General features: G+C 45.6%; 1 protein-coding gene across 2 annotated transcripts in view; it reads right to left on the bottom strand.

Moving 5' to 3' along the window:
- The window catches only part of LOC147640806 (protein kinase family protein / C-type lectin domain-containing protein), a 64,614-nt gene that overhangs the window by 19,139 nt on the left and 20,627 nt on the right, over window positions 1–24,848 (bottom strand). The window contains exons 3-4 of one of the 2 annotated variants that reach the window (XM_086815400.1): window positions 10,364–10,780; window positions 9,643–10,255 (exon numbers count right to left, since the gene is read on the bottom strand). In XM_086815400.1, coding sequence (XP_086671526.1) covers window positions 9,643–10,255; window positions 10,364–10,780 — 1,030 coding nt within the window. The remainder of the gene's footprint in view (window positions 1–9,642; window positions 10,256–10,363; window positions 10,781–24,848) is intronic. The other variant, XM_086815410.1, reaches the window with a different exon arrangement.

Below are 24,848 nucleotides of genomic sequence, written 5' to 3'. Positions count from 1 at the left end.
AAATCTCACGTCAACATCAGGCGAGTCTTTCGATAATTTGTTCTCTGGTTTCCGTGCACTGCTTTCCCCTCATTGTCAACATCGAAGACAAGCGCTACCTGGCCTGGTCCAAATCTGCACACGTTTCCTCCCTCGGGTCGCGTGTCTACTACAGCCAAGTGTTTTTTTTTATCAAACCTGCTTGTTAATTTTAGCCAACTTGGGGCAAGATGGAGATGCTGCAAAATGGAGGTTTTCTTCACAAAGACCCCATTAAGCCTCCAACATTTGCCTTAGACTCTGCCCAAGGGTCTTAAGCAACTATGTAATCCATTACAAAAGCTGATTTTTGTGAATTGAAGTGGTTTGAAAATTGGGAGTTTCTCTGCAAGCACACTCCTTCAACAAAATGCCTCACACAAGAGATGATATGCGGACCCATGTGATCGAATCGGCCTCCTACAAGGGTGTAGGTGCTTCCAAATGGCAGTGCAAGTACTGTGGTTTGCAGTCCGGTGGTAGCATAGACCAGGTGAAGGCCCATTTCACAAGTTTAGCGGGGAAGGGAGTTAGCTCTTGTCCACTTGTGCCAGATGCTATCAAGGCATCATTACAAGAGTGGAAGAGAGCCAAATTATTAGGCCAAATGGAGTTACCGACAGAAAAGGAGAGGAATGAAGATGAGGAGGAAGATGTGGATGTGTCAGCTACAAGTAGTACAATGAAGATGAGGAGGAAGATGTAGATGTGTCAGCTACAAGTAGTACAAGTGTATCCAAGAAACAAAAGGTTTCAGAAGGTAGCTTTGCACCACGGGCACAAAGGACTGGCATCCTCATTGCCAAGGCCTTGCAAAGAGGGAGCATCAAAGCCAGTCTACAGATGTAGGCAAAGCAAGAGGCCACCCAAGAGTTGACAAAGCTCTTCATATAATGTGCTTTGTCTTTCAATATTGTGCACACCGCACGATGGAAAAAGGCCATAAGGGCAATCAGCCGCATAGGATGTGAGTGGGAGGGGCCCTCTTATGCGGCCTTGCGCACACGGGAGCTCAGAAGGGAGAGACAAGATGTGGAGATGGAGGTAGAGCCTCTGAAGGAAACATGGAAAAAATATGGATGCACTCATCTATGTGATGGATGGTCGGATGTTAGAAAGAGGAATGTTTATAACATCCTCATCTCATCATGCAAGGGCACAATGTTCTTGCATGAGATGCATCCATGGCAGGCACAGTAGTGACAGGTGAATACATTTGGCGACACATTCGAGAGGCTGTCATGGAGATTGGGCCACAAGATATAGTGCACGTGATCACTGATAATGGCTCAAACTGTGTCTCCATGGGAAGGATGCTTGAGCAGGAGTTTCCTGCCATTCTTTGAACTCCATGTGCTGCTCATAGCTTGGACCTCCTCATCGAAGATGTGGCAAAGCTACGTTGGGTGTAAGACATCTTTGAGACCTCTCGCATGATGGTAAAGTTTGTGACAAAGAGGCCAAAGGTGCTTGCTATGTATCGAGCACACAGTGACTTAGAGCTTCTCAAACCTTCTACCACTAGATTTGCATACACATTCATTGTGGTTGTGAGGCTGGTGAGAGTTCGCCATGGACTCCTACGCACAGTGGTTTCCAGGGAGTGGATGGCTTGGAATGATCGTGATAGTCCCAACGCCGTTGCATTTGTACGTGTTGTCATGAGAGACACTTGGTGGCAAGAGGCTAAAGCTCTCATAAAGGCCATTTAGCCTATTTATAGTGTTCTTTGCATCACGGACATGGAGGGCAACACTCTGGGACTCCTGTACGAGTTCATGGATAGAATTGGTGAAGCTTTGAACCGTTGCACTGTCTTATCAACAAAGAGGTATGCTGCATTATGCATGCACTCTTAGTCTCTTAGATTCTTCAATCTTGTATAATATCAGGTTTATGACATTATAGTGTATACATTTCATGGCTGTTTTTTTAGGGTTCAAGACATCCGAGTAGTGTGGAATGTTAGCAATCATCTCTTGTCTATACACTATGTCACGGCCTCTATTGTGGGTGTGCCCGCCCGTTTTAGTGTCTTCCCATTTTTCCTCACTCTCCGTGTATTTTTTCCTATTTTCTGGAGGGGTGTCTGGGATGTCAGCTGCCTTCAGGTGCTACCCAACTGCTCTGGTGCTACCCGACCACTCCCTTTGTGCTGGCCGACTGGATTTATCCTGGCCGACTAGCATTCTTGCTGGTCGTAAGCAGTCAGGCTACTGTCGGTTGTTTATGGGCTGGCCAACTAGCATCCTAGGACTATATAAAATGCCACTTGCCCCCACACTCCATTTTGTACATTTCCGGGATTTTATGTGGTGTATATAGCAGAGTTACACAGCTTCTCTCTCTCTTTTAGCTGTGTCTTGCTCTCTACAACAGTTGTCTTCATTTCCGATGTGCATTCTGACATGGTATCAGAGCCCCAGGTGGCTTGAAGCTTGGAGACAGTGGGACAACGAGGGTTTGCTAATTTGAGGTGTTGATTGGAGACTGTTTGGGCTATACGGGACTTGGAGATCGAGTAGAAGGTGGCCATCACCGTTGGACAGCCACCTTGCATTTTATTTGCAGCCTCTTCTTCTTCTTTTTTCCCACCTACCCTCCCTTTACAAGACCTTGTGAACCCTTGCGAATCGCGATGGCAAAATTGCTTGAGATGGCTGAGAAGCACGTGAAGATCCCAACACTCCCCGCGTTCCCAGTGGACCGACTGTTGGACGGCAACAACTACGACAGATGGAAGGTAATGATGGAGTCTGTTTTGGAGTCTTATGACTTGGCTGATTTCATTGTTGTTGGGGTTCAACGGCCGGAGTTAGAAGATCAGGAGTTACCCTCTATACAGAAAGAACCCTCTATACGGAAAGAACGGGAGGCGTAGGCACAGTTATGGGATCGTGTTAATGCCCGCTTCCGTTCTTTCATCTTCCTAAATTGCACACCACAGGTGATCAATCACATAAAGCATATGACGCTCGCCAGAGAGATTTGGTAGCATTTGGCTTCTCTGTACAACAAGGTATCACCCATGAAGAGGATCTCCTTGGAAGTTTAGATGTGGATGATGAATCCTCCAAAGTCGTCAAGGATGCGGGAGCACATCAACAAGTTGCAGGCTCTTCAACAAGAGGTTCTCCAAGCCGGGAAAGAGATATCGTCCGAGGATATGGCCATCACGTTGTTGTCCCATTTGCCCTCTCAATACTCAGCATTTTATTCCTCTTTGATCACCAGTGTGGCAGGCTCAACACCATCACATGGGAGGAGCTTGTGCCAATGGTCTTGGACTAGGAAGAGCGATTTACAAACCCTCCACAAGGCAGAGGTTCTGAGGCCTTGTCTGGCCAACGGTCAAAAGGCCGTAACAACAACAACAACAAGGGCAAAGGGATGTCTTCATCGGAGAACTCTTCTGAGAAGAAGCCCGATTCAAACTGTGAGAAACTGAAGGCCGAGAGGACCTATAACGATTGTGGCGAGAAAGGGCACTATTGGAGGAATTGTCCCAAGCGGACTGGGAAGAGTGCTGATTTTTCAGCTTCAGCTACAAAGACTCCAACCTTTGTGTACTTAGAGATGTTGGACACCAGTGCTTTATCTTCTTCGAGCGAGGCAGCAGTTGGCTTCACCCCCAAGGATACTCAAGAGTGGATTCTTGATAGTGGTGCTTCCAGGCACATGACTCCTTCCCGTGACTTCTTTCAAGATCTTAAACGACAGTCAAGTCACATTTTCATTGGCGACAATTCCACCATACCGATTCACAGTGAGGGCCAGAAGGAGACCATTCCCGATGGCAAAGGGGAGAAGCATTCCTCTCGTGTTCTTTACCTCCCCGCACTTGGTTTTCATCTGTTGTCAGTGCATGAGGTTTGCAAGACTGGCTTTCGGGTGCAGTTTGAGGAGCATTATGTTGCTCTACGAGACTGAGAGGCTGGCTAGGTTGTTTGGAAAGGCGGAGTGGAGAATGGTATATACAAACTCTCAGCACTCTCCTCATTGACAGGCTCTCAAGTTGGTGACTTGTGGCACTTTCACTTTGGCCGCTTGAATGTGGATGCGCTGCGGCAAGCTTTCCGAGACCAGATGGTGGTTGCCTTGCCAGATGTTGGCAGCACGCAAGGATGTTGTAGTTCTTGCATTCGTGGTAAGCAACACAGGGAATCTTTTTCAAACCAAGCTTCCAGGTGAGCTTCAAAACCTTTGGAGTTGGTACACACTGACTTGTGTGGGCCTATGCAGACCCCATCATTGGGAGGTTCCTTGTATTTTATGCTACTTGATGATTGTAGCAGATTCACTTGGATTTATTTTCTTTCACAAAAGGACCAAGCTTTTGCTCGGTTCAAGGAGTGGCATATGCCGGTGGAGAAAGAGTTTGGCTTGCAGATAAAGACCCTTAGGGCTGACAAGGAGGAGAGTTTTCTTCCAATGCATTTGTGCGGTTTTGTGCGGAACATGGCATCAAGCAGGACCTGGCAAATACATGTTCGCCTTTAGAGAATGGAGTAGTTGAGCGTAGGAACCGGACTGTGGTGGAGATGCCGAGGACGATATTGGAGCATCGTGATCTTCCTTGTCCACTATGGACAGAGGCTGTGGCTACGGCTACGGCTGTCCATATTCTCAACCGTTCTCCGACGACTTCAGTACCAAACATGACTCCCTTTGAGGCTTATTTTGGCAGGAAACCAGATGTCTCCCATTTCCGTGTGTTTGGGAGTGATGCTTATGTTCACATTCCAAAGAAGCAGAGAGGAAAGCTTGACTCGAAGTCCCAGAAGCTTGTCTTTGCGGGATATAACTCTCTTTCCAAAGGATACAGGTTGTATGACCGAGCCGAACGAGGTTGTCGTCAATAGAGACGTGGTTTTTGATGAGCATGTTCTACCTTCCACTGTAGATGAGCCGCCACTTCTTAGAGACCCGGATGAGTCTGATGATGATTCCCAGTCCATTGTTCCAGCTGGACAGCCTCAGTCTGTTGAGGAGGTTGAGCCCGCGGCTAGAGATGAGCCCCCGCAACAACAAGAGACTCTGCATTTTGTTAAAGTACCCAAGTGGTTGTTAGACACCCTTCAGAAATAAGGTGTTACGGAGCTTTCCTCCGAATGGACCACAGAGGACGGACCTCGAAGATCGAATAGAGTTCGAGACAAAAGTCATTCAACGGAGCTCTTAGAGGTAAACTATGCTTTGATGTCTCGTATCATGCGGGACAAAGAGCCCACTTCCATCAAGGAAGTCCTTGCACGGGATACTTGGAGGAAAGCCATGCAAGTGGAACTGGATGCCATAGAGAAGAATAAAACTTGGGAGTTGGTTCCGAGGCCGTCAAAACGGTCTGTGATTGGTGTCAAGTGGGTCTTTAAGACCAATATACGTAAGATGGGTCGGTGGACAAACACAAAGCCAGACTTGTGGCTAAGGGTTATGCTCAACGGCCTGGCATCGACAGCAAGGATGACCACGATTCGGACCGTTCTTGCCCTTGCCTCTTCTCAGCGGTGGCCCGTATTTCAGATGGATGTGAAATCTGTGTTTCTTAATGGTGACCTGCACAGCAGGAGGTGTATGTTGAGCACCCTCCAAGCTTTGAGGTTCCAAGATCAAAGGGGATGGTTTACAAGTTGCAGAAAGCCTTGTATGGTCTTAAGCAGACTCCCGAGGCTTGGAATCAGAAGATTGATTCCTTCTTTCTTTCGATTGGATTTCAAAGCTCAGTTTTTGCAGATCCTAACTTATATCTCTTTCGGGAACGCAGCATGGTCACGTTGATCATCCTTTATGTGGATGACCTCAATCTCACCGGCGGTCATGTGGAGCACATTGCAATGACGAAGGCTGCCTTGTCAAAGGAGTTTGAGATGACCGACTTAGGCTTACTCCACTTCTTCTTGGGATTGGAGATCTGGCAGACCCAGAGGGGGTTCTTTGTCTCTCAGCAACAATATGTCCATGAGTTGCTTGAGGCCTTTGGGATGGAGAACTGCGAGCCTATCACGTCACCGATGGACCCTAGCACGAGGCTTACAATGAATGATCCTTGTGGGCCGGTTGATGCCTCTCTGTACCAGAAGCTGGTTGGTTCATTGATCTGGTTGCTAAACACCAAATAAGACTTGAGCTTTCATGTGGGGCTGTTGAGCTCGTTCACGCAAACGCCTTTGAAGTCTCATTGGAACGTAGGATTGCAGATCTTGTGGCAGGGTACAAAGGATCTAAGACTCTTCTACAACACTGGAGGTGAAACGAAGGACCGAGTTCGACTCGAAGGTTGGAGTGACTCAGATTGGGGAGGAGATTCAGACACGAGGAGATCTACATCAGGCTACAGTTTTACCCTTGGCTCAAGAGCTGTTTAATGAAGCAGCAAGAGGCAGCCAACTATTGCCTTGTCGTCTACAAAGGCAAAGTACCAAGCTGCTTGCAAGGTTGTGTGGTTGCGAAGGTTGCTTGGCGAGATTGGGTTTCCACAGAAGGAGCCCACGGTCATCCAATGCATTAACCAGAGCTGTATCGCTATTGCTCAGGACCCGGTCTTCCATGCCCAAACCAAGCACATAGAGATACAATATCACTTTGTTTGTGAGAAGATCTTGGCTGGTGACATCTTGCTTCTTTATTGTTCGACAGTGGACAATGCGGCGGACCTCTTTACGAAGTCTCTACCTCAAGCTATGCTCCGGCGGCACTCCAGCTCACTGGGGTTGGTTCCACATCCAAGAGCTGAGAGAAGGTGTTAGCAATCATCTCCTGTATGTACACTATGTCAGGGCCTCTGTTGTGGGTGTGCCTGCCCATTTTAGTGTCTTCCCATGCCCCCACACTCCATTTTGTACATTTCCGGGATTTTATGTGGTGTATATAGCAGAGTTACACCGCTTCTCTCTCTCTCTCTCTCTTTCATCTCTGTCTTGCTCTCTACAGCAATTGTCTTCATTTCCGCTGTGCATTTTGACATGGAACACACGATGGATCTTGGGATTGGTTTCATAGACCAATCCATGCGGTTGCTCACAGATTGCATCCTCTTTGGAGAAATGAGGAGCAATATAATAATGAGGAGCTTGAGGATGGATGGCAACAGTACATCCAAAGATACACAAGAGGGGATGTGGACCTGCTAAGCAGGTGGAGGATGAGCTACTTATTTTCCGAAATGGTAGCTTTAAATTTGGTTCAGTGACGACGAAAATGCGAGAGGCACAACTACAACCAGTGTCATGGTGGGAGAAATATGGGATCGCACCCCTTACTTGGTGAGTCTTGACTCTTGGTTCTTGAATCTTGCATAAGAATCCACTCGTAGTATACATATAAGTTATTACTAATAAGGCCTTCAACTTCTTTTGTTGCATGAATTATGACAAAAATCCCTCGCCATTCGAGTCCTATCACAAGATTGTAGCTCGGATCCTTGCGAGAGGAAATTCATCTACAACAGCAGGTGCTAGTTCCAGTGCAGTAGGTGAGGTGAGTGCAGCAACTAAGTCTTCCTCCACATCCGATTCAAATTCTCACAGGGAGTCTTGAGTCTGACGATGATGAGAATGAGGAGATTGAGGACTTGCAAGACTAGCTACTAGCTAGGCTGAGAGTCGAGAGCTTGAGCCATTGTCCATGAGCCATGTGGTTTATCATGATTTATTATGTATTGTTTATGGGCATTTGGCCATCACTATTGATTCATCATGATTCATGTATGATGTGACATGAACACTTCAAACTTATAAGTTTTAACCTATGTAGTGTCATGTATGGTTTGACATTGATGATGGATGATTATATGGTTTTGTTATTTGTGATTCAAAGACTATAGACTATAGGCTTCAAATTGATGTTTCCATGTATTCTATGCATTTAGTGTTATTTTTACATATTTTATACAGTATATATTTGAAATTTTGTACATGCAAAAACCCATAGGTAGGAAACTTCGGGTTGATTTTACAAAACCGGTTTGAAACACGTTTGAAACTTTTACTGCAGGCACCTCTGCACACCTGAACTGTCTGCTAAGTTCTGTGGCTGATTTGGTCTGCAACTAGATACTGAATTCTGCTGAAGAGGAGCTGAGAGCTGAGTTATGGAATGCATTAACAAACAAGGGAAGAGGGTGACCCCTATTTACAAGGTTTTTGCCCCTCCTACAGCAGGTCAACCTGGTCCACCTGTCCATGACCTGCAAAAAGTGTACTCATGGATATGCACATTATCTACTTGTGTATTGATAATCCTTCCAAAATCTCTTGACCTCTGTTCCTTTATATAAATAAGGAAAATGACCAGCACTCTACTAAGCCCTAACCATATCTCTCATAGTTCACCAGTAATCATGGCATAAGCATCCTATCTGAGGGCTAATGCATGTAACAACCCTCTTGCTCATCTTGAAACACTTAGGATGAGTCATTCCCGATATTCAACGTGGATCTGGTAAATCTTTGAATTTTGGATCTAGTACACAGTCTTCCGGTGTTAACAAAGCATAGTTGACAAGGCTGTCCTAGGCAACTCAATAACCTGTCCAAAGTGTCTCCCAATTTCTACTAGGAGCTTGTGATAGTCTTTCAACATATTGGAGTAGCTGACTGAGAATGAGAAGACCACCCCAAAGAGCTGAATGTCAGATTCAACTGAGAAGCCATGCCTCCAAGAAGTGAGGTATGCTATGCAATCCTAAGGACAATGGGGTTGTGTCGTAGGACTATATGAGCTGGCTCTGCAGAGTAAAACTCCAGACAGAAAAACCCTCAAAGAAGTTGAATAGTGGTGCTTTCATATTAGGCAGACCTGCATGTCGTTTCAAAGGTGGCTGCAGGCAAGTCTGCCTCCAGAAACTCTGCCAACCAAATATAGCCAGCTGTCTTTGCTCAAGAGGAGCTGTAATTCGCCCACCAAGGCAGGCACACTTGCGGATGTTCTCAATCGCAGGAGTTGGAGCAGCTTCAAGGAGTCCTCCTAGTAGGTGTGGCAGCCAGAGAAATCAGAGGTGCGCTTGTGAGGAAAGGAAGCGGAAAGTAAAAGAGGAAAGAAAGAAAAGAATAGAGAAAAAGAAACGAACAGGCAGATACCAGGTAGGGGAGAACGATGACGAGGGGAAGAAGAGAATGGGGAAGACAGCTGGGCAGAGCAGGTAAGCAGGAGGTATGAAAGGCAGGCAGTTGAGAAGCTTTTTAAAGATAAAAGACCATTAGTTGCATCGCACTTTCTGTTGGAGGAGTGCCGCTCGGCTACCAGCTATAAAGATGCTATGAGGTGAAAAGGATAAAAACATCCCAGTGTTCCAGACGTGAAGCAGGCTATAGCTTGTAATGTAAGCCTTTCCATTCCATCAAAATAGGTGCACAGATAAGCCCTAGCAGAGAGTCAATGTAGTCATAAAAGCCTCATTCAGCTTTCACGAATGCGCACACGCATGCATGCACACTCAAACAAGTGTAACATTTAGAAACTACAACCAACAAGATACTGTATAGCACCCTGCAAAATAAGTAAATGTTAGTACCATTTCTTAAAGTTTGCCACTTGAGAAAAGTAAGGGATATTTACCCAACAAAACTCAGTAAAGAAGGGCTGAAGAGCAAAAAAGCAACACAAGGCAACAACAAGAACACTTACGCAATCCCTTGAGCAAGAGTAACTGCAATCCTCATACGTGTTGCCCAATCCAGACTCTTTGCACCCCTTGGCAAATGATGTAGCCACCTATCCAATGGTCCATTTGGCATGAAATCATAAACGATATACTTTTGCCCATGCTTGAAGCAGCATCCCCTGACAATTACTAGATTTGGATGTCGATAACGGGCAATCCTCCCTATTTCTGAAAGAAACTCCTGCTCATTCAAAGACCGATAGTTTATCTTGTTCTGAGACAAGAAGTCCTCCTTCCACTTGAAGTTCCCTGTATTAAGCCTCTTGATGGCCACCAAGGATCCGTCTGCAAGGACTCCCCTGTAAGTTCTACCTGATCTGCTGTTCCCACCAAGCTTGTTACCGTCACTAAAATTTTTAGTGGCTGCTCTCAACTCTTTGAAAGTGAAGACCCTCCAGGATGGTGGCACTAATGCAACACTTGCTGAGCTGGAAGACCGCCGCCATCTCTTGGTTTGTCTAGATAGTAGAAGCCACACGGCAACACTGCACGTGGTCATGAATATCAGGACACTCACCACAGCCAAGATGATATTGTACTCCTTGTGACAAGATTTGTGTTGGCATTTTGAAGCTGCTAAAGGAGGAGGTGAATAACAAGTCAGAAAACATCCTATAAACCTCAATATCATGAGAAATTAAAAATAGGCATGCCATCCATTCTGGGAAAAGAAAAAGAAAAAACCTTCAAGTAAGGTGCACACAAATGCATGTGATGTGTTACACCCTTCCACCTCCAAAAGTGACACCTTGCGGGTTACTAATGTGCAGAGCTCTGACTGGCCACATGTTGAGCTAGAGCAATTGCTTAGGGAGGGTGTGATTTGAAACAACGAGGCATTCCACTGAGCTTGCACATCACTCCATCTCCAATCATACCCAGTGCTTGAGTTAATACCTTGACCACCAAGCCAACAACCATGGGTCTTGTTTCCACACAAAGATTGTACAAAGAGAAGCTCTTCTTCAGAGGTTATGGCTGCCAGATGACCAGTCTGATTCTTGCAGAAAGTCTCTGCATCATTCCAGCTCCTGGTTTCATTTAGCAAAATGAAACACTTCCCATCCTCTTGCCCTGATTGCCAACCCGTTGGGCAAGCTCCTGTCAAAGCCACAGAATATTGCGCTCTCTCTCTCTCTCTCTCTCTCTCTCTCTCTCTCTCTCTCTCTACATACATACATACATACATTATATATATATATATATATATATATCCATGGTATCATTGTATTACTTATGTTCTCAAAGACACTTGGGGTGCTTCGGTAGACGTTAATATCTCTCTCTCTCTCTCTCTCTCTCTCTCTCTCTCTCTCTCTCTCTCTCTCGGACACCACGCCTATACCAGAGAGAGATGACAGAGATCAGAGCTCAGTTTCACAGAGAGGGTGCGGAGCGACTGGCTCGCTTCAGAGCACACCCAGGCATGTTCTTCAAGGAGCTGTGGACACCCCCTTCACTGATGTATACCATTTTATACCCCCAGTATGGTCCAGGATGGAGCTAGCTAGGTTGCATATCATGATTGTATACTCCATGCATATAGCTTTGCATTCTCCTAGTAATAGAGCTCCATCCCCTGCACACCCAGATTCAGCTTTTTTATTCAGTACTTTTTCATTTTGTTGGGATGACAGAGGATACCCCATACAGGTACTCCGATTTGTCTCATAGGCCGAGTTCGGTCTTTTGGAAGACGTTAATAAAATCTTTCTTTCTTTCTTTCTTTCTCTCTCTATTTGTGTGGGGTTTTTTTTTTTTTTAATGGGGGGGGGGGGGGGGGTGAAGAAAGAAAGAGGCTTTTTTAACATCATAGGAATCCCAAGAGACCAAATATGATCTATCCGACGGGAGTGAGATTCGAACATGGAACGTGTTGAATAACAACTCCATAAGCTAACCAATCTACCACACTTGGGTGATAGAAGGGAGAGGGAGAGAGAGACAATGAGACCAAGAAGCCTTGCCTACTAAAACATACGCAGGTAGATGCCTTGCCTACTAAAACGTACGCTAAAGATTTCATCTACCTCTGGTTTTGGGCTCCCTCTCATGGGTGATGCAATATAGAAAAGTACGATTTTTTTTTATAAAACATTTATAAATTTATGGATTATCAATTTGAAAGGATAGAGAGCTTAGAAGTTGTTACAAAGCTTGAGAGCAATGGGAGCTTGAGCATGAGAGGCTAGAGCTATGAGAGCTTGAAACTTGTGATGGAGAAAAGGTTGGAGGAGAGCTTTTTAAAGGGAGGCCAAAGAGTCCAAGGCACCCACCCAAGGCCAAGGACCAAAGCCCATCTATTGAAAGACGGTCTGGAAAGACACGGAGAGAGGGAGGTAGTTGAGGAGAAGCCTTTGCTTCTTGTTGCCCTAACTAAGGAAGCTGCTTAGCTACCTCACCTCAACCCTCCAAATACGAAGCAATGATCACAAGGATAGAGAGAACAGATCCTTTGCATCCACACCAAAAGTCAACATCCACATATCCTTGGCAGCTGAGCCTAAAAGGACACCAAAAGCAAGCAAGCCCCATAAATAGCCATTTTTTTCATTAAAAAAGGGTCAAAACAGCAACAGTCAAAAACAAAGGAGGGGGGAAGGGTGTCAAATCCCCGCGGATCCCCTCGTGATCGATCTTGGTTCGAAACTCGAATCCTGCAAACAAACGAACAAACAAACAAGCAAGGGGGTGCAGGCCTGACTCACCTCCCAACCATGACAGCCGTGGGCAAGCCCACAGTCTTGGATGTCCCCACCGAGCCACGAGCTGAGCTAACTAGGATGACGTACCGACCAATCTCCTCTTCGCGACGTCCCATACCGCCACGAAGCTGCCCTCGCGGGCCTCGAGATTGCTGCCAGCCTAGGCTGCGTAAAGCAGGTGCACGTCTGCACTAGATCCAGGCTCCAAGACCATAGAGCTCTCACAAACTCGCGAGACTCTCTATATCCCAATAACTAACCTTGGCCACCCTTTTATAGGCTCTTGGCCGGTCATCGAGCGTCCACACTTGGACGCCCGCCCATCCATACTTGGGTGCCCGCCCGTTAGTATTTCCCTAACTCAGCTCGTCAATCAGCCTGCCTAGTTCCAAGCTTCCCTAAGCCTCGAAGCTAGTCTTGCATGCGTATAGCGCACGGTAGATACACACTGTGCACATGACATACTCCCCTTCCTCTAAGAGCTCACTCCTGAGCTCACTAAAAAGCCAGGGTAATCTCTCTCAAGAGTAGTCAATGTCTCCCATGTAGCGTCCTCCTCAACATGATCCTTCCACTTGATCTTGTATTTCGTGATAAGCGTATTACGCAATCTTCGTTCACGAAATCCAATAATCTTTTCAGATTCGTGCGGAACAAATGTCATGTCCTCGACATCTATAATTTCTTGAAGAGTAACTAACTGATCTGCTCCACCCAGTACTTCCTTAAGTCTACTGACATGAAATACAGGATGACCTTTCACATGAGAAGGCAAATCCAATTCATATGCAACTGAACCAATCCGTCGTGTAATATGAAATGGTCCACAGTATCTAGGGGATAATTTCGGAGATCTACCTATCCGTAAAGTCTCGGAATCTTTCGGAACTCTCAAATACACCATCGTTCCTTCAGAGAACTCTCTAGGTGAACGATGTCTATTAGAATAAAACCTGTCTCGGTCTTGAGCACTTCTAATAGATTCCTTTGCAACTTGTAACATTTCCTGTATATCTTGCAAAAAATTACGTGCTGCATCATGCTGAAGTCCTGAGAATCCTACTGTAATAGGTGATCTAGGTTGAAAACCATACATAAGTATGAAAGGACTAAACCCTGTACTCGTATGCTTAGTACTGTTATATGCAAATTCTAACATAGGAAGATAATCCTCCCATGAACTCTGTCTTTTGGATACATATGCTCGAAGCATATCCTCCAAAATCTAATTCACTCTTTCAGTCTGGCCATCAGATTGAGGATGATCTGAGGAACTCAAATTCAAAGTTGTTTTCAACTTCTCAAAAACAAGTTTCCAAAAATCACTCGTAAACTTCCCTATCACGGACTATGTCCTGCAGTAACCCGTACAGTCTAAACAATTGCTCGATAAACTGCCGAGCTAATTGCGTAGCTGTAATAGTCTTCCGGGTCGGTAAAAATCTAGCCATTTTTGTCAAGCGATCTACCACAACCCAAATAGAATCGTGGCCTTGATGTGTTCTTGGCAATCCGGTAATAAAATCCATGGAAATACTTTCCCATTTATTACCTCGGATTTGCAAAGAATGCAACAACCCAGCCTGTCTAAAGCGTTCAGCTTTATTTGCCTGACAAATCTGACACTTGAGAACATAATCTTCTACATACCCTTTCATCTTCGGCCAATAAAAAGTGTGTTTCACTAATGATAGTGTCCTGTGTACCCCAGGGTGTCCAGTAGAAGGGGCGTCGTGACACTCCTTAAGAATCTTGGACCTAATGTCCGGGATCTGTGGTACACAAATTTTGTCATTACAGAACAGTAAACCATTCTGAATCATCCACTGGCCTCCTGCAGCCTGAATAGTAGACTGCTCAGTAACCGAGTCTTGGTCAATCAATGAGCTCCCGTCCTGGATCTTCTGCCAAAATGGACCAAAATAACTATCAGTCTTGCAAAGCCCTCTCAATGACTGAAATAAGTCTGTAGAAATCTCGGTGAACGACAAAGTATTCACCTCTCTAATCCGACTAAGCGCATCTGCAATACTATTCATGGACCCTTTCCGATAACGGATCTCAAAATCAAAATCTTGCATTAACTCTGCCCAACGAGCTTTCCTTCCTCTCAAATCATCCGTATCACACACATACTTGATTGACTGATGATCAGTCAATACCACAAACTTGGAGCCATATAAATAATGTCTCCAAACCTTGAGAGCATGAATCACAGCATAAAGCTCCTTCTCAAGGGTTGGCCAACGAGATTGAGTGTCCTCTAGCTTTTTACTTTCAAAAGCAACCGGTCTACCATCTTGAAATAAAGCAACCCCGATAGCATAGTCACTGGCATCAGTTTCAAGAACATAAGACCGACTAGGATCAGGCAATGCTAAGATAGGTGCTTCCTTGACTTTATCTTTCAAAAGTCTGAAGGCCATATCCAAATCGTTATTCCAAGTGATAGGCTGATTTGACATACGTCCACGACCTTTCAATAAGTCGGTCATCGGTAGTGTGAGCTGAGAGTACTCCCGTACAGGTTTCCGAAGAAAAACAACAAAACCGAGAAAAGAACGAAGTTGTTTCACTGTTCGCGGTATAGGCCAGTCCAAAACCTTTTGAACTCGATCATAGTCAATGCTCAATCCATCTCTAGTGAGCTTGTGTCCCAAGTAAATGATGTCGGTCATAAAGAACTCACATTTACTTAACTTAGCATATAGTCGATTCTGTCTTAAAATAGATAAGACAATCGTGAGGTGTCTGACATGATCCTCAAGAGTACGACTATATATCAAAATATCATCAAGGAACACCACCACAAATTTCCCCAAATGTTCACGAAAAAGATCTTTCATGGCAGTGGACACTAATGACCCGCCTAGGGGATAGGCCCCACACTTACACCACTGGCATGGTTGGTGAGATCATGGGAGAGGCGGTTCTTTCGACATGCCTTTCATGAATACGTATCTGGTAATAGCCAGTACGTAAATCTATCTTCGTGAAATATTTCGCTCCTGCTAACCGGTCAATCAGGTCATCTGATCTAGGGAGAGGATAACGGTTCTTAATTGTCAGCTTGTTCAATCTCTTGTAATCTATACACATTCTCCAAGTATTGTCCTTCTTTGTCCTAAGCAACACAGATGCACCCCAAGGTGATTTGCTTGGACGGATCTGGCCCATCCTCAAATAATCTTGGAGTTGTTTAGCCAACTCATCTTCCTCGGCTTGGCTCATCCTGTAAGGTGGAATACTGACAGGATGAGCACCAAGGATAAAGTCAATACGATGATCTACTGCCCGTTCAGGTGGTAAACCCGATGGCAGTTCCTTAGGAAATACGTCTTGAAACGAATCAAGTATCTTCTGTAATTCTTTGCTTTCAAGCACACTTAATTCATTTACATCCATGGAAGGGATGAGAAAAGAAGAAAGTGGAAACAATACACAATGGAAAGCAGTATACAAAGAAGAATCCATTATATTTTCAAAATCAATTGTATTTACAAGAGGTCCCTGATAGGGATGACGACAATCACCTAAAATACTATACTTGGTGTCCCTATGCTGAAAAGAAAAAATATGACTAGACTAATCTATCTGGACATCAAGAGTCTTAAACCACTCAATCCCTAATAACAAGTCTACATTTTCCAAATGCATAACATAGCATTCCAGAGTGTCTTTGTAGTCCTGAATCTAGATTGGAAGCATCTCCACCTTGCGATCCCAAACTTGCCTTCCCGCAGGTAGACGTACCTCATAGGTATGGTCGCTAAGTGTCGTATCAAGACTCAATTTTTGCACAAGTTTGTAGTTAACAAAGTTATGCGAACTGCCAGGGTCTAAAAGAATGTGAATTTTATGGCCATTCACTTCTCCATAAACTCGGAGAAGATCATGCAAGCCAAATACCTGAGAATTGAACAAACAATCAGAACAAGTACTAGGGCGAGAAAGTACAGTAATTGACTTACCTGTCAAAGACAACTGGTTAGCTGCCTTTGGCTTGGGTCCTGCGTTTGACTTGGTACCCTTTTGCTTCGGGCACTCATTACGCATATGTCCTTTTTCTTCGCAGATAAAACAACATCCTTCCTTCTTGAGCTTTAAAGCCCTAAGGAGTCGTTTCTTCTTCGCTGGTGTCGAACTGGAACTCTTCGAAGGTTGGTCCGAAGACTTTCCCTCTGTCGTGTTAGCAATAGGTGCGGAGAACTTTCTTTTATGCTTGTTCCCCTGCTCGGTAACGGGTTTTGACTTGGAAGAGACCATCGTATCATCATAGATACGAGCTGAATAAATGGCCTCGTCCAATGTTTTACATTTGTTATTTTTAACCTGTAATCGGTACAAGTCTGGTAAACCAGCTACGAAAAACCCCAAAAGAGTAGTGGGATCCATCTTTGTAGCTTTCATTGTTGGGGTAAAGGGGTAAAGGCACTATGCCCACCCTTATAGTGTGTACAAGCCCATAAGTTATAGTACATAGTACACTTAGTACTTTTAATGTACTAAGTGCACTATGTGTACTAGTGCAATATACATGTGTGATAGGAGAGTCACACACTCATGCCTCATGAGTTGACTTATCCCCACAGCTCTCTCTCTCTTGCTTCTCAGTGTATGTCTCCCACATGACCTAACCCTAATTCCTGTTTCTCTCACACAACTGGTATCAGAGCCAATCTGCAGCTCTCTGCATGTGCAGTATTCTTCCAACACGATGGTGGGCGTGGAGCTGGTGAAGCGGGAGACTAGGCAGTCGTAGGCCTTTGTCCATACTCAGGCGTAGCCAGGCGCCTACAGCAGCCAGGCGAACACGGCGTGAGCGAGTAAGATACGCAGGCGCTAGGCGTAAAGCCACAAAGCGTGTAGCACTACACGGCGTTAGACAAGTAAGCGAAGGCGGCGCTGGCTACTATAGCGCTACACGGTCGTCGGCTGGTCCACAAAACGCTGCTGGCGGAGACGGCGAAGTGATCGTTGGCGAACAAATGCCAGCCGTAAGAGAAACGCGGCTCGCCTCGTGAGAAACGCGGACACAGACATTCGCCTAGCGCACTTACAGCCTCTGACTCCACTTTCAGCCTTACGCGTGTTCCGTGAAAACCCAAGTCGACAAGGATGCCTTGGCTGTGGAAAAAGGTGGAGAAAAGGAGTTCCGAGCACTTCATAATCGCTACGAGTTTCTCAGAGTTGTATACACGCAGCACAGTAATGCTGAAGATGAGAGCTTCATAGCAGGCAGCCAATCGTACATCAGCTACAGCAGCTTCATCATCCCCCTTCTGCGCAACCAACCCCCCTTTCCCTGCAACAACAAAACCCGCCTGCAAATCAGAGAAAAAATCAGAAAATTACAAGGTATTTTCCTCAATTTTTTTTTGGGACTTGCAATTGAGCAGGTACAACCAACAATTGAGCAGATACAGGTGTCGAATTGCTCAATTTTGAGCAAAATTGGCAAAATTGGGTGACATTGGTCACAATCAGGATCAATTTGCAGGAAATTGGTCACAATCAGGATCAATTTGCAGGAAATTGGATGTCGAAATTTGGGGCTTTTGATGTAATTGTGCAATTAAGCACTCATACATGCTGTATGATGTGAAAAATCGCACATTTGGGCAAAATTGCAGCAAATTGCAGTGCAAATCAAGGGGCTTTTGTGCCGATTTGGTTGATTTGCATGCAGGCAATGGCATTTGATGCTGTGGATAATGTGTTGATGCCTTACAAGCACTCAATGTGCCTGTAAATCAAGGGGCTTTCATGTATTTGATGTATATGTGGCCAGGGGGAAGCATCGTGAACACTCTGGATGCCTTCATGTGCGTCAATGTACCATGTATGATCAAAAATTGATCTTAATTCAAGGGGCTTTTCAAGTTTGTATGCTTGTTGAGCTTGGCAAAGCAGCAGGCAAGACATTTATGCCTTGAATCCTCAAAAATCAGCTTGCAGTCAAGGGGCTTTTGCCCAATTTCTGTTCGGGACTGTTGTATGCAGTGTACAGGACTGTAAAAGTCTGATTTTCACTCATTTGGACAGCCAGGAGAGCATTTATTGCTATTGTACCTGCTGGTACAGATTTGGCACAGCTTTGTGCAAGTTTTGGGATGGCTGTACACTGTTTTGAGTGACCAAAAGGTTCAATTTCAGCTGCTGTACTTGCCCGTACAGGTTTGGTACATCATTGGTGAGCACTTGGTACTGCTGTACAGTACTTTGGAAGGGCAACAGAGCACATTTAAGGTGCTGTCCAAAATCTGCAGCACCCAGATTTTGGTGATTTCATCACATAAAGTGGGAGAAAAGTTACATTCTTGCTTCCACAGTGGGAGATAAAGCTTGGGAGAACAACTGTGAGCACTTTGTGTGCTTTTGGTGCAGTGATTGCACATTTTGCAGGGAGTCAAGCATTGACAGGTTGCATATTGCTATGGCAACCACAGGTGAGAGCTCTTCATTGCTTCACATCAAGAAGCTTGAAGGCTCGCATAATTATGATATTTGGCAAACCCAGTGCTACAATGTGTTGCTCCAGAAAAAGCAGCACAAGCCTATCAAAGAAAGGGGTGTAATGCCCGCTTCTCTTACTGCTGAAGAGTAGGAAGATATGGATGAGCTGGCAAGATCTACTATCATGTTGTCTGTGTCACTCTTTACTTTTCAGCATTCGTGAAGAGAAGACAGCTTGGGGAATGTGGCAGAGATTGCAGGACTTGTATGCCCAACAAAGTGCCTCAAGCAAAGTGTATTGGTTGAAGAAACTCATAGGTCTTCAGATGAAGGAAGGGACGTCTATGACAGCCCATCTAAATGAGTTTAATGGTATTGTCAGCCAGGTCATTAATCAAAAGTTGGCAATGGACGATAAGTTCAAAGCCACTTTTCTGTTATGCACTTTGCCAGAGAGTTGGGACACATTCAGGACAGCCACTAGCAATTCGCATGCTATGCTGTCATATGCAGATGTTGAGGGTGCTCTTCTTCAAGAAGAGATGAACAGGAAAAACAGCTCTGTTGGAAAGTCCAATGCAATGAATGCACGTGGGAGATCCCAGCAAAGGGGAAAAAGCCAAGAAAGGGGAAGGAGCAAGTCTCGCTCCAAAAAGGATTTGGAATGCCATTATTGTGGCAAGAAGGGACACATTAAAAAGCAATGCTACAAATGGAAAAATGATCAAAAGGAAAAGGGAAAAGGCAAAGACAAAGAGAAAGATGAAGCCAAAGATGTAAAGCCAAAGGGCAAAAGTGGAGTCAAGATTGAAGAAATCAATGTGTCACATGCAGGTGGCAGTGAGGATGAGGTCCTATTTACTTCTTCACTTGATGCCCATTCACTTCTTACAGGTGGTCATGGTATGCACTCATGGATCATTGATTCAGGTGCCTCCTTTCATGTCACAGGTTGCAGAGACTTGTTTGTCAGGTATACTGCTGGCAATGAAGGAGTGGTTTATTTGGGTGATAACCATGCATGCAAGATTCTTGGCAGAGGTGATGTGAGGCTTGTGTTTTCAGATGGCTCACAGCTTATGCTCCATGATGTCAGGCATGTGCCTGAGATCAAGAAGAACCTGCTTTCTACTGGACAGCTTGATGATGCTAATTATGTTACCACATTTGGTAGTGGAAAGTAAAAAATTAGTAAGGGCTCACTGGTTGTTGCCAGAGGCTCTAAGGTGGACACTCTTTACTTCATGCATGCAGGTGTTTGTCACCATGCTAATGTAAATGCAACCGAGCTGCCGGAAATTTCTATGTGGCATAGCCGGTTGGGACACATGAGTGTCAAGGGAATGGAGCAATTGTCTCGTTTGGGTTACTTGCCTTCTCTAAAGTTTTTAAGTTTTCAATTTTGTGAGCATTGTATATATGGTAGGCAACTACAGTGCCCCCACAAGAAAGCTCTTGGACAGAAAGATGCTCAGTTAGAGCTTGTGCATACATATGTATGTGAGATGCCTCAGCTTTCTTTGGGAGGGGAAAAATATTTTGTGTCTTTTAGTGATGATGCCACACGCAAGGTGTGGGTCTATCCTCTTCGTTTGAAGAGTGATACATTCTCAGTGTTTGAGAAGTTTGTTGCTCTTGTTGAGAATCAAACTGGCAAAACACTGAAAGCTTTGCGTTCCGACAATGGTGGAGAGTATATGTCCAAACAGTTTCAGGACTTTTGTGATGCTATACAGGAGAAGGTCCGTTCTATGTTGTCACATGCTGCATTACCTCACTGTTTTTGGGCTGAAGCTGTTATGACAGCCGTTCACCTTATAAATAGGTCACCTAACACGAGGCTTGGTGGGAAAGTGCCAGAGGAAGTATGGACAAGGAAGCCTCCGTCATACAAGCACTTGAGAGTGTTTGGTTGCGTTGCGTACGTGCACATACGCAGGGAAATGCGCACCAAACTTGATCCTAAGTCTCACAAATGCATATTCCTAGGATATGGTGACAGAGGTGAAATGGGGTATAGACTTTGGGATCCCATGAATAGAAAGATTATACGCAGCAATGATGTCATTTTTTATGAAACATGCATGTATAAGGAGCCTGCAAGGCAACAGGAGCCTGGCAGAGTCATCTTTGATGATGATGGACATCATGGACAACAACAAAGGGCTGTAAATCAGCCATTACAGCAGGAAAACCAGCCCTTAAATGGTGCTGAAAATGGTCCAAATGGACAGCCAGAGATGGCAGAAGATATCCCTATGGATATACCACAGTTAGAGGAGATACCGGGCATGATTTTTCAGCCTTATGGCATGGAACAGGAGCCACCAATGGGTGATATGCAGGCTGGACAGCAACCTGCAAATGATGGTCATTGGGTACGGAGGTCCACTAGACCCTCCAGAGCCCCTGACAGGTTTGTTCCAGGGGTTGACTACTTGATGCTCACTGACTGTGGGGAGCCCTCATGTTATAAAGAGGCTTTACAGAGGGCAGACAAGGCTCTATGGGAGCGTGCCATGAAGTCAGAGATGGATTCTCTGCACAAAAATGAAACATGGAAGTTGGTGCATTTGCCTGCAGGCAAGAAGGTTTTGCCATGCAAGTGGGTTTACAGGCTCAAAGTTGCACCAGATGCAAAGCCAAGATACAAAGCCAGGTTAGTGGCTAAGGGCTTCAAGCAGGAATATGGTGTGGACTTTGAGGAGATCTTCTCTCCAGTGGTCAAAATGACCACACTTAGAGCTGTGTTGGCTTTGGTTGCGCATGATGATCTGGTGGTGAAGTTAGAATTTGATTTGATCAAGTCTACAGTGAGATCCACGCTCTTCATCAAATCTGCAGGCCCTAAGCAGCTTTTGGTGTTGGTTCTGGCTCACTAAACAGCAATTCTACGCGTGCCAGAAACACATGGGGATATTCCATTGTTGCATTGTGACAGTCAGAGTGCCATTCAGTTGGCAAAGAACCCTGTTTTTCATGCAAAGACGAAGCATGTGGATGTGAAGTATCACTTCATCAGAGAGGTGATAGAGAACAAGCAAATTCAACTTGTTAAGATTCATACGGATGACAACCCGGCTGATCTGTTGACAAAGAGTTTGCCTCCGGAGCATTTTGCTCATTGCAGACACTTGATGGGCATTGGATGAGGCGAGTTTCAGCCTTGATATGGCCCTGTATATTATTATGTACATGCTGATTTTTCTTTTCCTTCATTTAAGGGCACTTTGCCTTTAAGTGGGAGGTTTATAGTGTGTACAAGCCCATAAGTTATAGTACATAGTACACTTAGTACTTTTAATGTACTAAGTGCACTATGTGTACTAGTGCAATATACATGTGTGATAGGGGAGTCACACACTCATGCCTCATGAGTTGACTTATCCCCACAACTCTCTCTCTCTCTCTCTCTTGCTTCTCTGTGTATGTCTCCCACATGACCTAACCCTAATTCCTGTTTCTCTCACACATTCATCTGCAAGTCACGAAACTTCTGGAGGTAGACCTCATAAGTGAGGTGCTGCAAGGTCATGGTCAAAGCTGAAAACCGGGCAACAACATCGTAATCATCCTCTTTCTTGAGGAAATCTTTCTTGAAAACGTCTTCAAATTGTGCCCAAGTCGTTGGCTTAGGGTTGAGGTCCTTCCACCAAAGCAAAGCTTTGCCGGACAAGAAACCTGCTGCTAATTGGATCTTCGATTCATTATCATATGGATGAAACTGAAAGTGAACTTGCCACTTATGTAGCCACGTGTCCACGATCTCCTTGGTTCGCTGCTTTGCTCGCCTCCGAACGGTTCCGGAGTTATGTTGGGGCCTAAAGCTGAAGCCAAGGTATCCATACCCGAGAAAGTAGAGAGGATAGTGGTCAATAGAGCGATGGAGTTTTGCAAAGCTTGCATCTGGGCTGCGATTTGTGCCTGACGTTCCGTCGAAGAAGCTTCGAGAGCTACTTTGAACTCTTGGAAATCTGATTTTGACACAAAATCGTCAAAAAGATCGGCCTTGGTACCTTCCGTAGCCGACAAGCCTTCGCGTTCCACGAGGGACTCCAACTCCGATTCTTGGGTCGACATCGTGAAGAGGGTACGTGGAGAGAAAATGCGATCTTTGCACAACAAAAGTGCACGGGAACTTGAGAGCTTGAGAGCTTGAAAACTTGAGAACTTGAGAGATGTGTGGCAAGAAGCCCACTTGAGGGGGTTTATAAAGGTTTCCCAAAAGCCAAATAATCTCCAAAAGCTAGGCTTAGCTTTTGCTTTGCTTTTGTGTTTTTTTTCTAGAATAAATATATATATATATATATATATATTCAGCTGTCTTAAAAATAAATAAATAAATAAACACCTTTAAACTTTGGAGGAGGAGTCTTGTAAAACTTTTTAAAAAAAATTAAACTCCAAAAAAACGAAGGCTTAAAAAAAAACGTAAGCTTTCCTTGGTTTTTTTTTTCCTCCTCTTGGTTTAGCCGGCGCGCTGTCTGCTAGCGGCGGCGAGTGCTGCCGGCGTGAGCTTTCCTGCCGGCGCTCGCTCGAGTGCCGGCGCTTGCTCAACTGCCGACGGCTGCCTCTACCGATGCTTTACGCCTGCGCCTGTCTGCCAGTACCTTCGACGCCTGTGCCAGCCCGCGTAGGCCTGGGCAGCACGGCAGCGTAGCCCTGGGCGCCTGCCCGCTTGGCCTAGGCACCGCCTGGGCTGGCTGCGCAAGCCTGGCCACAAGGCCACGTTGCCTGGGCGCCCGCCATGCCTAGCCTTGGCGCCGGCCTGGCCTGGTTGCTTGGCCGCCTAGCCTTATGCGCCTTCAGCCCGCCGGTAGCCACCGCCTGCAACCGTGCCAGCGTACAAAGCCGTCAACGCCGCCTTCTCACACATGCTCTCTCACTCGTTCGTTCAACGAAAAGCAACATGCTTTATCTTTTTTTTCCTGTTTCTCTCCCTACAGTTTATGCGTATGCACAACAAACATGCCTCTTCTTTGCAAAGCAATCAACCCTACTTAGACTACCACCTCCCATCAACATGGGTGTCTTTGATGAAGAAAAACACATACTATTTCTGAAAACTGCAGTATGCACAGGAAAAACAGCAAGCTTTTTAACACATACCGTTCTTCGACCTCTTCTTCTCTACCTACCGACTTGCTCGTTCACGAGGTATGCTCTGATACCACTGTCAAATCCCCACGGATCCCCTCGTGATCGATCTTGGTTCGAAACTCGAATCCTGCAAACAAACGAACAAACAAACAAGCAAGGGGGTGCAGGCCTGACTCACCTCCCAACCATGACAGCCGTGGGCAAGCCCACAGTCTTGGCTGTCCCCACCGAGCCACGAGCTGAGCTAACTAGGATGACGTACCGACCAATCTCTTCCTCGCGACGTCCCATACCGCCACGAAGCTGCCCTCGTGGGCCTCGAGACTGCTGACGGCCTTGACTGCGTAAAGCAGGTGCACGTCTGCACTAGATCCAGCCCCCAAGACCATAAAGCTCTCACAAACTCGCGAGACTCTCTATATCCCAATAACTAACCTTGGCCACCCTTTTATAGGCTCTTGGCCGGTCATCGAGCGTCCACACTTGGGCGCCTGCCCGTCCATACTTGGGTCCCCGCCCGTTAGTATTTCCCTAACTCAGCTCGTCAATCAGCCTGCCTAGTTCCAAGCTTCCCCAAGCCTCGAAACTAGTCTTGCATGCGTATAGCACACGGTAGATACACATTGTGCACATGATAGAGGGTGTCGTACGGAACCGTACAATATCGTACCATACCATACGCCAGTGTCGTGCGACATACGAGAGCAACTATGGAGATGATGTCTCAGCTTAAACTCAATGGAGCTTCGCTGTCATTGGGAGACTGAGGTGGCAGCAACAGTCAAAAACAAAAGAAAGGAGGGGGGGTCCGTACGGAACCGTACAAAAGTGTCATGTGACGTACAAGAGCAACTATGGAGATTATGTCTCGGCTTAAACTCAATGGAGCTTCACTGTCATTGGGAGGG

The sequence above is a fragment of the Cibotium barometz genome, chromosome 2 (assembly GCF_041138505.1).
Source record: "Cibotium barometz isolate CiBa-2024 chromosome 2, ASM4113850v1, whole genome shotgun sequence".
In the NCBI taxonomy this organism is placed as follows: domain Eukaryota; kingdom Viridiplantae; phylum Streptophyta; class Polypodiopsida; order Cyatheales; family Cibotiaceae; genus Cibotium; species Cibotium barometz.
Note: the sequence above shows the minus strand (reverse complement) of the source record. Positions and strands in the feature narration are given on the sequence as shown.